This window comes from Canis lupus, chromosome 23 (genome assembly GCF_011100685.1).
Source record: "Canis lupus familiaris isolate Mischka breed German Shepherd chromosome 23, alternate assembly UU_Cfam_GSD_1.0, whole genome shotgun sequence".
In the NCBI taxonomy this organism is placed as follows: Eukaryota; Metazoa; Chordata; class Mammalia; order Carnivora; family Canidae; genus Canis; species Canis lupus.
The window spans coordinates 39,135,259-39,151,170 of record NC_049244.1 but is presented as its reverse complement, the minus strand read 5'-3'; the positions used below and the strand labels follow the sequence as shown (position 1 = coordinate 39,151,170).

Sequence of the window (15,912 nt, the reverse complement as noted above, 5' to 3'; positions counted from 1 at the left end):
CAAGTTATACTTCAAACAAAAATGGTTAAACAAAACTAATGGTTCAATAATCAGATCATTTTAAATAATTTTTATTTTAGTGCCAATTATGTTCAAATTAAAATGAATGCTTCTGTTCTCACTGCATTTCCTTCCTGTTCTCTCGAACTAAGAATTTAACAATTTGATTATTAAAGCAATTAAAGAAAATGACATGCAGCAGTCTTAAAGTAAAGCAGCCACAAACTTTATCTCCCAAAAGCCTGTGATACTTAGGCCTGAATATTGTTAGAGGGAATCAGGGGGCAAAACTAATGAACATAAAGGAATTGAACTGCCAAGTAACCACCATGAGCAACTACCAAAAATACGCTCTTCAAAACAGTCACCTTAAGAGGACTACGAATTATTGAAATAATCAGTAACATCTTTGGAATTCCTCTTTAAAAACTACTTTTGAGGGGCACCTGGGTGGCTCAGTGGTGGAGCATCTGCCTTCAGCTCAGGTCCTGATCCCAGAGTCCCGGGATTGAGTTCCATATCAGGCTTCCCACAGGGAGCCTGCTTCTCTCTCTGCCTATATCTTTGCCTCTTTCTTTGTCTTTTGTGAATAAATAAAATCTTCTTTAAAAATCTAAAAATAAATAAATAAAACTGCTTTTGAAATCGCTCTCTTAAAAGTGCCAAAATAATTTAAGGGGGAAGAAATAGCCTATTTTCACAAAAAGTGTGAGAACCATCGAATATCCACATGCAAGAAGAAACTGGGGTTGGAACTCTTCTTCTCACCACACACAAAGATTAACTCAAATGACTCAAATACCTAAATTTAAGCACTAAAACTATAAAACTCAAAGAGAAAAACACAGGAATAAATCTTCAGGATTTTGAGGCAATAGTTTCTTAGATATGACATTAAAAGCACAAGTGACATAAAAATAAAACTGATAAACTCACTTTCATTACAATTAAAAACTTTTGAAAAAAAAAAAAAAAACAATTAAAAACTTTTGTGCTTCAGGGTGGCTGGGTAGCCACCTTGGGTGGCCCTGGGTGGGCCTGCCTTTGGCCCACAGCGTGATCCTGGAGTCCCAGGATTGAATCCTGCATCAGGCTTCCTGCATGGAGCCTGCTTCTCTCTCTGCCTGTGTCTCTGCCCACCACCCTCCCTCTGTGTCTATCATGAATAAATAAATAAAATCTTAAAAAAAAAAAAAAAAAACCAACTTTTGTGCTTCAAATGACACTATCAATAAAGGACAAAGACAAATCACAGAATGGGAGAAAACGTGTGCAAATCAAATAGCTGATAAAAGACTTGACTTCAGGAAGCATATAATACTTTTACAGCTTAATAATAAAAAGACAACAAATCGCCCAATTAAAAAATGGGTCAAGGATCTGAAAGACATTTCTCCACAGAAGACTACAAATGGATGATATAAACATAAAAAGATGCTCAACATCATTAGGGAAGTGCAAAACAAAGCCACAATTAGGTACAACTTCACACTCACTGAGATGACTAAAATTTTAAAAATAGAGAATTTTAACAAGTGTTGGTAAAGATGTATAAAAATTAGAACACTCATATGACGCTGATGAGACTATAAAATGGTATAGCTAATTTGAAAAAGTTTTGGCAGTTTCTTAAAAGGTTAAACAAATTAATTACCATATGACCTAGCAATTCCACTCCTAGGTATATATAAGAGAACTAAATACATAAGTCCACAAAAAAAAGCCTACGTACAAACGTTTATAGCAACATTATCCATAATGGCAAAAAAGTGGAGACAACCCAAATGTCAAGTGATACACAGATAAACAGTATGTGTTATATCCATAAAACAGAATATTATTCAACTATAAAAAAGAATGCAGTACTAATGTGCCAGAATACAGATGGACCTTGAAATATTATGCTAAGTAAAGAAGCCAGAAACAAAAAGCCACATGTTGTATGATTCCATCTGCATGAAATGTCTCAAACAGGCAAATTTCATACAGACAAAAAGTAGATTAGTGTCTGCCAGGGGTAAGGGGTGACTAAAAATAGGTATAAGGTTTCTTTCTGGGGAAATAAAAATGTACTGAAATTAGAGATTAGTGATTGCTGCACAACTGTGAATACACTTTAAAAAATAACTGTATACTTTATAAATGGTAATGTGAATTACATCTCAATAAAACTGTTTTTTTTTTTCCATTGCTTTCAGAGCTATTTTCCAAGTCACACTAGAGAAGTGAATCTCATCATTCAATGTAATCATATTCCTTCACCAGTGAGGCTCCAAATGACATGACCCACATCTATCTTCTGACCCCCATGAAAAATCCCACCATCAAAAAATAAAAAATCTTCTAACACTGAGAATATTTAAAAGAAAGTGCCACTAGCTCATAGTAATTCCAAATAAAATTCAAAAATGTGCCTAGGCTAAAGATACATTATTGGAATACGTATAAGTCTTCCAAGGTAACTGCCACTACACATGTTGGTATTATTTCAGTTCAGGATTACTTAAAAAGACAAACCCGTTATTTTATATTTATACCTATAGTCAACATTTTACTTGCAGTATACTCTTAGTATAACACCAAAGGTTCACTGCTCAAAGAATATAAGAAGAATATTGCCTACATGCCCTACTCTAATTTATGAACTCTTCTCTAGGAAGATTAAACACCAAAACTCAACATCTACTCCCAAAATAATTAAAAACAAGAAACCAAAGTCCTGCTTACAGTGGAAGTACTAAAATATCATTGGCAGTATGATCTCTGAACATAAATAGTCACCTATTTAATTATGACTTACAGGTTTTTTGGTTTCTATCACAAGAAGAGACGGTGGTCTTTCATTGGATGACTGATTTGGAGGATTTTTTTGATCTGCAAATCTTGAAGATGGTTTATAAATTTTACCTCTTTTTTCATCTGTTTCATGTTCTTCTGAAATTTAAAACACTAAGTTTCAAAACTAATTTTCAAAAATAATTTATTATTTGGAGTTTTATTATTTTTTATTTGAAAATGAACAGAAATTAGTAAAATGCTTTTAGCACTAAGATATAATATGAAATTAAATTCACATTACCTACGACCTTGCTCTCAAAAATACTAATTTAATCATTTTATAGTAAAACTATGAAATATATTAAAATTTTTGCAAAGTGCTCTGCTATATTCAACACTGAAAGGTACTAAATATTTTTAAAATTTATCTGGCTCCAATTTCTCGTTAATCCACATCTGGCCATTTATTCTGCTAATTAATGAGTAATATCAACACTAGAGGGTGCTGATAAAAAAGAAATGTGAAATTCAAAAGACACCAAACATCTTTCATAATTGCCTACAGTCATTCTACCAAGAATTTTTGGTTTTGTTCAAGGATTATAATATTGACACTAACCTTTAGCTGCATTAACCACACCTCCACGCACAAATGTCTTCACTTTATTACCATCACTTCCTTCAAAAGCAGCAAGAAATTCCTCATAAATCTCAGCAGCTGCCTTTTCATCTTCCTAAATACACATGAAGATATTAATATCACTTAAGATGAAAATTACTATTGTACACGGGGTGAAACTCATTAGGGAATAATGTAAATAAAACCTTTCCCTTCACTAGGAAAACCTAATAGTTAATAATATCTAATGTTTAGTAGATATTAGATACAAATTAACACTGAAACTAAGGGAGACTTTGATCCTCTACTGGCAATTTATGAAACCAGTAAAGGACCCAGTAAGTAAATTTGTTTAGAGACATCAAAAGTCAAACTGTATGACAACTAACCATATAAAACATGTAACTCCATGTTTTTGACATTTTCAAAGCATGACAATTTAGTTATTATAAAGATTTCCCTCAGAAACCATGAAAGACATAAGTATTAGAAGTTGAAGCAGCAATAACCCTACAGTTGGCATTAGGAAAAAAGCTCAAAAAGAACCTGGACAATTTCAATTATAATTCTTCTCAATGTACCCAAAACATGTATGCATAAAAGGCCAATGGAACAGAACAGAAAATAGAGAAGTAAGTCCAACAACACTAGGAAATTTAGTATTCAATAAAAGGAGCATCTCAAATCAATGGAGAATAGATCAACTTTTCAATGATGTTGGGATAACTTGATAACTATTTGAAAAAATAAAAATAAAAATGAACCAGTTCTCCACATCATATACCAAGGAAAAACTGCAAATGAACCAGATTTAACTTTTTTTTAAGTGAAACTATTAAAGTATTACAAAAAACATGAGGAAATTTCTTTACAAGCTCCAAGAAAGAAAAACACTGAAAACTAGAAATCTTAAGGAAAGTTGTATAACAATAAACAATTTCTGCATGGAAAAAAACACAAGCAGCAAAATAAAAAAACAATCGACAGACTGGGAAAAAACACTGCACCTTGTGTCATAGACCAAGTGTTAATATATTTAATATACAAAGTTTCTAAAAACAGAGATAACCCAATAATTTCTAGAAAGACTGGGTTAGATATACGCAGACAGCTAGCTCACAGAAACACAAAAGCTGTTCAACCTTACTTACAAGAGAAATGTAAATTTAAAACTACATTGAGATACTATTTTTTACTGAGCCAACTGGCAAAACTTTAAAAACATCCTCTGTTGGTAAGGCTATAGGTAAACAACCTCTCATACATTACTGAGAGTAGGTGGAAAATGGCCCTGGCTTTATAGAGAGCAATTTGTCAATATTCAACAGAGCTACATTTATGCATTTACCATTCAACCCAGTAATCTCACTTACAGGTATATATCCCAAAGATAAACTAACAAAGAAACTATATGCATAACACTATCCATTAATAGCATTATTTGTAATGGCAAAAGACCAAAACAAAAATGCCCAACAGAGTATTAGTAAATAAGTACTGTATGTCTCTACACAGCTATTTAAAAAAACAAAGGAACATTTCAATTATACCTGCAGTAATCTCTGAGATACAATGTTAAGTGAAAAAAGCAAGATGGAGAAAAGTACACTGTATATAGCATATTACTGATCATCTGAGAAAAAGGAATACAATATATTTTTACACACACTTGCTTATCAAAAAGAATAGACCAGAAAATAACCAAGTCTTACACAGAAGAAGCCATGGAGGGGACAGGGATACAAACAGGACTCTTCTAAACGTACCTTGTGTTACAGAGTTGACTTGGTGGTGGGAGCTGAGAATACCCCGTTCAAGAATCTTTGAAAAGTATTTCTCTACACCCCCTGCCTTACTTTGACACCATTTCCAAGGATAACTCAAAATATAAACATTACCTTTTTCTTTAACTCTTCTTGTTCCTTCTTACTTAAGGTTCGCTTAGCTGTACTCATTTTTCCAATACTGAATGCTTTAAGTTTGTTTTCGAGAAGAGGCTATAAAAAGAAGTAAAAAGCATACCTTTACACACACATTCTTAATGCTATCTATAACTCAACTGGTAACCAACTCTTCAGATTAGAGGACTTTTAAAAAGAAATTTCACAGTAAAGCAGAAAAGCTGAGGCTATTCTTAAGCATTCTTAAGCTATTCTGAAGTGCCTACCTTGGGCTTGATTCTCATGTAAGTATTTCTTAAAGAATGTCTTCATTTGCTAGCTAAAGGTTAATAACATACAAAAGCCATTTTCTTTTAAAAAGGTAAAAAAAAAAGGGGGGGGGGCGGAAATCCCTGGGTGGCTCAGCGGTTTAGCGCCTGCCTTTGGCCCAGGGCGCGATCCTGGAGTCTCGGGATCGAGTCCCACGTCAAGCTCCTGGCATGGGGCCTGCTTCTCCCTCCTCCTGTGTCTCTGCCTCTCTCTTTCTCTATCATAAATAAATAAATAAATATTTAAAAAAAAAAAAAGAGAGAGAGAGAGAGAGAAAGAGATGCTAAAGGCTTAGAACTCATTCAACCTACTTGCCCACAGCAAGAATAAAAGCACTTGAGAAAAAGTACAGATGGTTCCAGGCAAAAAAAGCAGTGATGGAAAACAGACATTCAAATAGGGAAGAGGCAGCATATATTTCCAAAGTTCAGTAGCAGGAATCTAAATACCATCTATAACCTTCACTTCAGGTCCTACAAATCACATCACTTCCTTTTATAATTCAGCAGATTAACTCATTTTTCATCAGTAATACTGATGTTTATGAACATTATAACTGTATTTCAGGTTTCAGCAGAAGTAAAATCATCTATAGATCTTTAATTGTTCAGTTATTCATTTAAATGTTAGATTTTGATTCATAACCTTAAAGAAAGTAATGTCTGTTAAATACAACCTAAAATGTTAATCTGTAATTGAGGTCAGCAAGTTTCACTCTTGCCCACCTAAATTTAATTTAACTAATTAAAATTTAGACTTTATCAATCCCCTGGTTATTAAACAGGCTTGCCCTTGAGAGAAACAGAAGAGTAATATTGCTATCAATTATTTTAAAGTTACATTACAATCACTTTGAAAAAATAAAAATTTATAACCCAAAAGTTGAAATAAGGTTTCAGGAACAGATTCAAAGTACATTTTTTCCCAAAGTAGAAAGAAAAATGTTTGGCCACCATTCAGCATCTGTGGTTTTAACTTTAAAACTTTAAAGAGGGCAGCCCAGGGATCCCTGGGTGGCGCAGCGGTTTAGCGCCTGCCTTTGGCCCAGGGCGCGATCCTGGAGACCCGGGATCGAATCCCACGTCGGGCTCCCGGTGCGTGGAGCCTGCTTCTCCCTCTGCCTGTGTCTCTGCCTCTCTCTCTTTCTCACTGTGTGTCTATCATAAATAAATAAAAATTAAAAAATAAATAAATAAATAAAGAGGGCAGCCCAGGTGACTCAGCGGTTTAGCGCCACCTTCAGCCCAGGGCATGATCCTGGAGACCCAGGAGCGAATCCCACATCAGGCTCCCTGCAGGAGCCTGCTTCTCCCTCTGCCTGTGTCTCTGCCTCTCTCTGCCTCTCTCTCTGTGTGTGTGTGTGTGTGTGTCATGAATAAAATAAAATCTTTAAAGAAATGGCAAAATTACATATAAATTCAATGAAAAACATAATTTTACAAAACAAAATTGGAGGGGTTCAAATTCTACTTATATCCTAACAGCTAAACTTAAACACCCAAGAGAAAAATGATTATGGAAATTATGGAATGTTTACACCAAGAATATAATCATCCATCAGGAAGTTTCACAGAACTTTTGCTAAAATTAAAAAAAATTAGAACTGAAAATAGAATATTTTAAAATATATTCCCATAAAACAGATCTTAGCAAAGTAAAAATATATTTTTATGCTAAGAAATATTAAACAATAAAAATTAAGTGTTATCAATGTTAATACTGGCTGGTGAGGCCTACTTCCATTTTATTTCCAAATTTAATTTCTGGGATGCCTGGGTGGCTCAGTGGTTGAGCGGCTGCCTTTGGCTCAGGGAGTGATCCCGATCCTGGGATCAGGATCGAGTCCCACATCAGGCTCCCTGCGAAGAGCCTGCCTCTCCCTCTGTCTATGTCTCTGCCTCTCCCTCTGTGTCTCTCATGAATAAATAAATAAAATCTTTAAACAAAAAAATTTTAATTTTTATTCATTCCCCAAATTTAATCACATGAAAAATTATATGAAACAAAAAAGATTAAAGAGCATGAGAACGCTTTGCAGATACACGTAGTAAAGAAGCTCCTTCTTTGAGTTCTCATACTGCCCTGGGCACTACACTAACCAGAGTAAATAGTACCTGCTCCTATTTACTTCCCATGGTGAGACTATAAGCTCTTTAAAAGCAAAAACTGCATTTTAATCATCTATTTATTTCCAGTGACTGGCATTTGGTACTTGGTTCGATGTTTGGTATAAGGGAGGAATAATGAACGTAACCATTAACCATTTTATATCCAAAAACACTTCTTGGTTTCTTAAATAACTTTTTAAATTTTAAATGAAATCTATCTCACATATAAGCTAAAAAAATTTTTTTCCTTCCATGACCTTATCATTAACTCAAATACAACAAAGAATGTTTTCAAATAGTACATGATAAAAGAACCAGTACAAAACCAAAATATTCAACCATTAAATTGATCAAGGACAAATTAAACTCATTAATCCTTTCTTATCTTTATCAACACTTACTCTTGAAAGATTTTGATGAGGAGAATCACAAAGGCTTTCACGGGCACTCTCATTCCTATAATTATGTTTTCTTGGGCTCTTAGGTCGTGTCCGACTTGGCATGTCACTATCTGAGGGTCCAGATGCATCCATCTTCAGGAAAAGTAAAAGAAGTTTTTCAAATCACATATGTAGACAACTACAAACCACCCAAATGTACAAATAGTGACAAATTTCACTATAGACTATCAAAACTCTCATCCCTTAAAATCACTGATTTCATCAGAAAAGTCCTTCAATACAGGGAAAGTTTTCTGTAATTCTAACTTGTACCTGAAAGCTCAAATTTGATGTAACAATTTTCTTTGAAGTAACAGGTCTGTTTCCTTCATTTTCAAGAGGAAACACCCACGTCTGATTAACCACAGTTTAGTTGTTCCGTCAAGTAAAAATGATGTTCCATTAAAAAAGGAGCCAGTTTTCAATTTTCAACTTACATAATCCAACAAGTACCTTTCCTCAAGGCAAACATCATGAGAAGAGGTAATGCCTTATACTTTCCACTTAATCACATAAAACATAAAAAAGACCCATACACAAGGAAAAAATTTAATATTAATAATTTTTACTGCTTCATCAAGAACATTCTTAAGTGAAACTAGCATACTTTTACTTTTATTGTGCCACATTGGGAAGAATACAAGGACTGCTAGTACATTTTGACAACACTGGCTTAATTCATGTTAGATGCCAACAGTTTACCCATCAATTACTTTTGTGTCATTAATGCAAATGTCAACATGATAAAAAAAAAAAAAAGGCAAATATCTTTGCATTATTATAAAACAGTTGAACTCACAAAGCCCATGAAAAGATTCTCAGTAACCCCGAAGGGTCTCAAAACCATACTTTGCGCACTGTTGTAATAACATGTAAAGGAAATGTCTACTGAAGAATTATTCAAAATGTCAAAGAGCTTTAAACAACAAACATATGCCCATCAATAGAGAAACAGCTTAAAAAATCATTTGTACCTCCCCCTATGGAATATCATGATGCCAGCAGAAAGACTACAGTAGAGCTTTAACTGTTGACTTACAGGGACTTCCAACAGGTACACCGTGCAGTGAAAAAAGAACGAGTGTGGATAATGCAAACCATAGCCAATGTACAAGTATACACAGTTGTGAATGTGCAGAACTTTATAAGCACAATAAAAATATAAAGATACATACATACTTGGTTTCTAACATGGTCTGAGGGAGCCAACTTATGCAAAAAGAACACGTAAAAAAAGAGAGCACCTAGCTAAAAAACATGACAGAAAATAGACACATACAATATAATATTCATTTATCAAGTAAAATAATAAATATAGGAATAGACAGAGAAAGAAATTAAATGTTAAAGAAAAAAAGACGAGGACTACCTGGCTGTCTCAGTCCATGGAGCATGAATGAACCTCTTGATCTGAGGGACAGGAGTTTGAGAACCACACTGGGTGTAGAGATTACTTAAATAAATGCTTTTTAAAAAAAAAAAAAAAAAGACAAAGATTGCCTTTTATACTCACATGTGCATCTGAAGATCCAGATGAATGAACATCTGATGATCTGGTCTGCAATTATTAAGAAGTCAGTATTTAAATGATCTGAAAATGTATTATGTTAACAAAGCAAGTTTGTCTCAAGTTATCTTAATTAACAGACTTAATCTTCCCAAACTTGTAGCAATTTCTACTCACCTAATAAAACCAAACAAAGGAAATCTAAGACTTACAAAAAGGTTGAGATCCATAATACATGTGCAAGTCAATTCTGTAAAATTGAGAATGCATATTGCCAAAATATGGTAAAAATGAGAGCAGAATATATTTCAGGCATAAAACTTTTAAACCGTAGACTGGAAACCTAACCATTACTTTTACAACAGAATTTTTGTGCAAAAGCTCTTCCCAAGTCATAAGATACACTGTTTACTGCCACAACACTGACAGAGAGCAGCAACTTCTTGCTATGCAGCAAGAAGCCTCCTTCCTCCACCTTCCCAATCATATAAAAGATGATTTTAGTAACAAGAAAATTCACATATAAACCCTTAATGTAAAAGGTATAAATGTCACTGCAGAAATAGTTCAATAAAAAGAAAACCCTAGGGGTGCCTGGGTGGTTCAGTCAGTTGAGCATCTGCCTTCAGCTCAGATCATAATCCCAGGGTCCTAGGATCCAGCTCTGCATCAGGCGCTCTGCCACTCTGCCTACTTGTGCTCTGTCAAATTAATTAATTCAATCTTTAAAAAAAAAAAAAAAAGAAAAAGAAAACCCTGTTATCAAATCCACAGCTGGCCACAATTTACAACTTGTTTTAGGGGGCTGCTTCTAATTCAGCATGCCACTACTTGCTGACTGTTGCACTGAAAGAGATTGGTCTTCAAATAATGGCACATTGCAGCAATGTCAACTGTTAAAATTTCATCTTATTTTTTCTTAATTGATCTACAGATCAAATTACATATGACATCCAGTATTTTTTTCACTATACAAAGAAGCCAAGTTGTAAGACCATTAACTAAATAACGTGTGGTATCTGTCTGACATTTTTACTTGGAATCCCAGAATTTAACTCAGTCACAGAGTTTTTATTTTGCAAGATACTGGGTAGTGAGATTTTACTTATTTTTATGTATAGCCAAATGTTAAAAGTGAAACCAAGAATCTTGACACCACAAATATCAGACCCTAGTACCAAGTTTTAGATTTCAAAAAAATGCACAAGGCATTATATTAATTTTTAGGAGAAAATTGAAGATTTGTATGACATATGAAAGTGCAAATACAGTAAAACCCATGTAAGTCTACATGGTATTGCTTTACTTACCTTCTCTAAACTTAAGGTAATAACATCTGGTCAGATTTTCACAACTGAATCGATTTGTTCCTCTGAACTCTACTGTGCTGGGCCCTAAGCAAAATAAGCCCAAGACGACCAAGCACTGAGATATCTTCCATCACTGTCTTTTCTATCCATTTATCTCCGACTTTAATTGTGTCCTTCCTTACTTTCTTCTCCCATCTAACGTTTCTTAAAAGGCAAGACGGTATAGAAGAAGAAATTTTTAATAAATTTAATTCTCTGAAACACACTTTGAAATGCAGTTTGCAATGTGTCCATTTGCAAAATCCAAGAGAGTAACTATTCTCAGAAAAGAAAAAAAAAAATCAGTCAAGATGCTAACAGATGAGAAAAAAATCAACTGCTTGCCAATATACTACTATCAATCCTGCTAGGTAACAAAAATAATATCCTAATTACAAGAGTCACCAAAAGTGTAAAACACCTAGAAACCAGCAAAAGAAATGTATACAACCTGGGTGAAGTAAAGACCAACTATATAGAAGGATTCAGTTATTCAAGTCACCTTGTGAAAAGATTCATCATATTCCTGGATGGGAAAACCCATTATTAAGACAATGTCAATTATACCCAAACTTATTTACACACTTAATGCAATTTCATTCAACAACTTGATACTGAAAGGAAAATCTTTGCAAGGGGCATAAGGGTTGCCAAAAATAATTCTAAAGTTCTCCCAGAAGAATAAGCATGCAAGAGCAGCTAAGTAGTGCTAGCCTTTCTTTCTTTAATCTTCTATGCCACATCCAAAGCACCATTTCTAAGATTTAAAAATAACAACATGGCTTATGAAGAGGCATCAGCTGATTTCAATTAACCTAAGATGGCATGGTCACATTTACCGCAAACCAGACATTTCCACTCATATGCAGCTATAACTGCACAGCATTCAGAATGGAACTTCTTTAGGATTAAGAGTTAGATGCAAATAGTTAATAAAATTTTCAAAATAATCAACTTTTAAAGCTAGTGGTCCAAATAAACAGTAAATGTAATGCTACTTCAGAAGCTGAGTCTCTCCCTCTCCCGAACCTAGAACTGACTATATTATTTACCTTGGTTTGGTTTATATATTTTTTAACTGAAGAACAACATATTAATGATGCTTACAGATCTTCTGAAGTCTAGCGCACAATTTTTCATCCATATAAAAAGACCCAAAAGCAAGAAATGAATGAGCAGGATAAGGAAAACTGAAAGCAATAAGGCAGCAGACATATGAGAAAGTTACCTCAGGACAGAGAAAGCAGATAATGCAGATGTGGTGAAGGATGGCAAAAGAATCCAAAAGAAAAATGGATCATTCTCATGATTGCTAAGGAAAGGTAAAGCCAACTACACTATTAACGGCCCTGTATGTTGGTGGCTGATAGTAAAAATTTTTTTCTATTTAGCAACCTACCCGTAAGAACATTCCTCCAAAACCGCCATTCTCCATCATCAGCTTTCTATTCCCATTACTGACTCCTAAAATGTCTTTTTTTCCTCTTATACTCTAAAGCATCATTTATATCTCCACAAGTTTAACACTTTCCTATAGGAAGCATATCAAACCTTTATTGTACTGAGATGACTTCTAATTCTTTATTTTCAACCTTAGTCCCTCTCCTGGGTTCCAATCTGTTGTCAAACTACCTCCTGGACATCTACCTCCTGGACATCTTCACCCAAATGTCTCCTAGCTCCTCAAACTCAATATATTTAAAATTCCTTCCAAACTAGCTTCTCCTATTGATCTTATTTCTGATACTGGATTATATCATCTCTCAATCACTCATAATATGGAAGGAGTAAAATGTTTTTAAGAGGACAGATTCTGGAATCAGACTTCCTGGTTTTAGCACTTACCAGTTTTGTAACCTTGGCCCTCGTTCCTCCATTTATAAAGCTGAATAGCATCCTGCCTCATAGGATTGTTGTGAAGGACAAAAACTAAAGCACTTAAAACAGTGTCTAGCAAACAGTAACTACTCAGTGTTAGCCAGCAACAATTATAACAGAGGATCATCCTGGACTCCCTTTATCCCGTCACAATCACGTGAGTCAAATTCTGTTCATCAGGCCCCTAATACAGCTCTTCTAAAGGGACTCTTATTTTTCTTTCTAAAGACACAATTGTGGTCCAGATCTTCCCTTAATTCAACCACTTACTGGTACTATGCCTTATATTAGTAAAATAAGACATACCCCCTGCCTTTAGAAGCTAATAAAAGAAAGAGTCGTTAAGAACTGGGGAACCTAGGTGAAAGATATACAAGGTATACATTATACTCTGCTTTCATGTGATTTTTCTGTAGAACTGAATTTTTTCCAAATAAAAAGCTGGGTAAGATACAGTAGGCAGGGTAAAATACAGTAGGCAGGAAGTAGGGTGGAGGGAGAAAGAAAAAAGAGAAAGGAAGAAGGAGAGAGAGGAGAAGGGGAGAGGAAGGGAAGATGGGAGGAAGGGAGGAAGGAAGGGAGGGAAGGAGGTCCAGCAGGAAACATCTAATGATGAAAGACCCTTAATCCTCATTGCTAACACCAGATTTCCCTGATATAAAAGCTTAAATATAATGTTCCCATAATCACAAATGGACACAAAACAAGATACTAAGATATAAAAGAAAATTCATCAGTGCGTTTTATAAAATTTGGGATTAATCTTAATAATTATAAACTCAATTTTAATATATTTATATAATGAAATAAGTAGCCATCAAAACATTATTTCAAAAAGTACTGGAGGACACAAGAAAACACTCACAATGTAATATTGAGTCAAAAAAGCAATAAATAAAACCCTGTGATCTTCATTTTCATTTTTTATTATAGCATTATTAACATACAATAAAATGCACAGATCTTGGTGTTCAGTTTCAGGAGTTTTGGAAGTTGTGTACACTAGTGTAACTACCACCCAAAACAAGAAATAGAACATTTTCATGACCCCCAGAAAGTCCCCTCCTGCCTCTTTCCAATTGATTCTCTTCGTCCATTCTCTCTAGGCAACCATTTTCTTACTTCTATTTCTATACATTAGTTTTGCTGGTTCTCGGACTTCATATGAATGGAATTATACATTATTTACTCTTTTGAGTCTGGCTTCTATCCCTCAATCATTAAATCACTATGCTTCAAGTTTCATTCTTGTTGAGTTTTACGAGTTCACTATTTTGTATTGCTCAGTAATATACGATTGTATGATCACACCATTTTCTAAGTATTCCATTGTTTGTTTTTCTTTCTCCCTGTCAATAAACATTAGACTGTTTTTAGCTTTAACTGTTTATAAATAAAGCCAATATAAGTATTTTTTAAACAAGTAAAGTAAAACAATGGCCACTAGAGCAGAGGTAGCAGGCAAATCTTAATGGGGGTAGGGAAGATGTTAGGAAAAGCTTCTCAGAGAAGATCTGAGGTGAGATTTCTGAAACAATCCTCAATATTTATCAGGAGCACTGCAACAAACTTCAAACTGATCCTCCTCACTCCCAAATCCTTTTAAAGTATGTTCCAAGAATTCTTTCCTAAAGGACTTTGCTGGGCAGCCCGGGTGGCTCAGCGGTTTAGCACCACCTTCAGTCCAGGGCCTGATCCTGCAGACCCAGGATCGAGTCCCACATCAGGCTCCCTGCATGGAGCCTGCTTCTCCCTCTGCCTGTGTCTCTGCCTCTCTCTCTCTGTTTCTCATGAATAAATAAATAAAATCTTTAAAAAAAAAAGACTTTGCTGCCTCAAATTTTCCATGGCTCTCTAATTTTACTCTGTAGTATTCAAAATCTCCACCATTTATCCCAAACTTACCTTTCCATTTCAGCAACTTTTATTCCCTATGCAAGCGCCCTATGCACTGGCTAATACACGAAATCATTTACCAACCCATTTCCCAGATTTATTTTTCTTTACCTCACCCATTTCTTTTTATATCCCTCTCTCCACCCTTCAAACCTCTGCTCATTGTTTAGAAGAACTCAATCAAATTTCTCTATTCTTGGAGCCTTCTCCTTCCCATCCTCTATTAACCAGCTGTCACTTCTCTCTAAACTTTTAGATACCTCTACTCTGTACTATTACGTGTTGATTTTCTTCCACTAGAGAGCATACTCCCCAGTTTGTATAGTCTTATTCAATGTTTTCTTCCTCAAAGTTAAGCACAAGACCTGCAAGTAACGAAGACCCAATACACTTGTTGGCTTAACCTACTGGAGTAAGTACCTACCCAACAAAACTAAGTTACGCTCTACCGTCTAGATACTTTGCTGTCCACTCACTAACAAGTAGCAGCTACCTACCTTAATACCACTCTCCAAGGCAAACCAAGGGCCACCTCTCAAAACAACTTTATAAATCACTAAGATGTGTACAATGTTAAGATAAAGTGAAATTAAAAACCTGAAATGATCTTTAAAATTACATTTAAAACACTACCAATACACAAAAAGTTGTAAGTACATTTTGAATGTCCTGTAGTCAATCTAAACTGAGGAAAGTTAAAAAATTTAACTCCTGAAAGGAAGACACAGCTAACAGTACCATATAGCCTCAAGTGCTACTGGCAAATGCATCCTGCTTTTTGAAAAGTTATTTCAGCAAAATATCTAACACATGGCTGGTCTGCAATAAAATATTAAAACTACTTAATAGTAGTAAAAGAGGCAAGTTATTTCTTTCTTTTTTTTTTTTTGAGGCAAGTTATTTCTAATAGTAATGTTTTCAAGTTTAATATCCTGTAGCCAAGTTTTTATTTTTATTTAAAAATAAGAAAAATGAGGGCAGCCCGGGGGGCTCAGCAGTTTAGTGCCGCCTTCAGCCCAAGGGCGAGATCCTTGGATACCGGGGATCAAGTGCCATGTCGGGCTCCCTGCATGCAGCCTGCTTCTCCCTCGGCCTGTGTCTCTGCCTCTCTCTATGTCTCTCATGAA

The 15,912-nt window shown here is 34.9% G+C and overlaps 1 protein-coding gene across 3 annotated transcripts in view; it reads right to left on the bottom strand.

The window, feature by feature from the left end:
- Nucleotides 1-15,912, bottom strand: part of U2SURP (U2 snRNP associated SURP domain containing) — a 54,258-nt gene that overhangs the window by 34,069 nt on the left and 4,277 nt on the right. For 2 of the 3 annotated variants that reach the window (XM_038571118.1, XM_038571119.1), the window contains exons 2-6: nt 9,669-9,713; nt 8,117-8,248; nt 5,296-5,394; nt 3,398-3,512; nt 2,801-2,934 (exon numbers count right to left, since the gene is read on the bottom strand). In XM_038571118.1, the coding sequence (XP_038427046.1) occupies nt 2,801-2,934; nt 3,398-3,512; nt 5,296-5,394; nt 8,117-8,248; nt 9,669-9,713 (525 nt within the window). The remainder of the gene's footprint in view (nt 1-2,800; nt 2,935-3,397; nt 3,513-5,295; nt 5,395-8,116; nt 8,249-9,668; nt 9,714-15,912) is intronic. The other variant, XM_038571120.1, reaches the window with a different exon arrangement.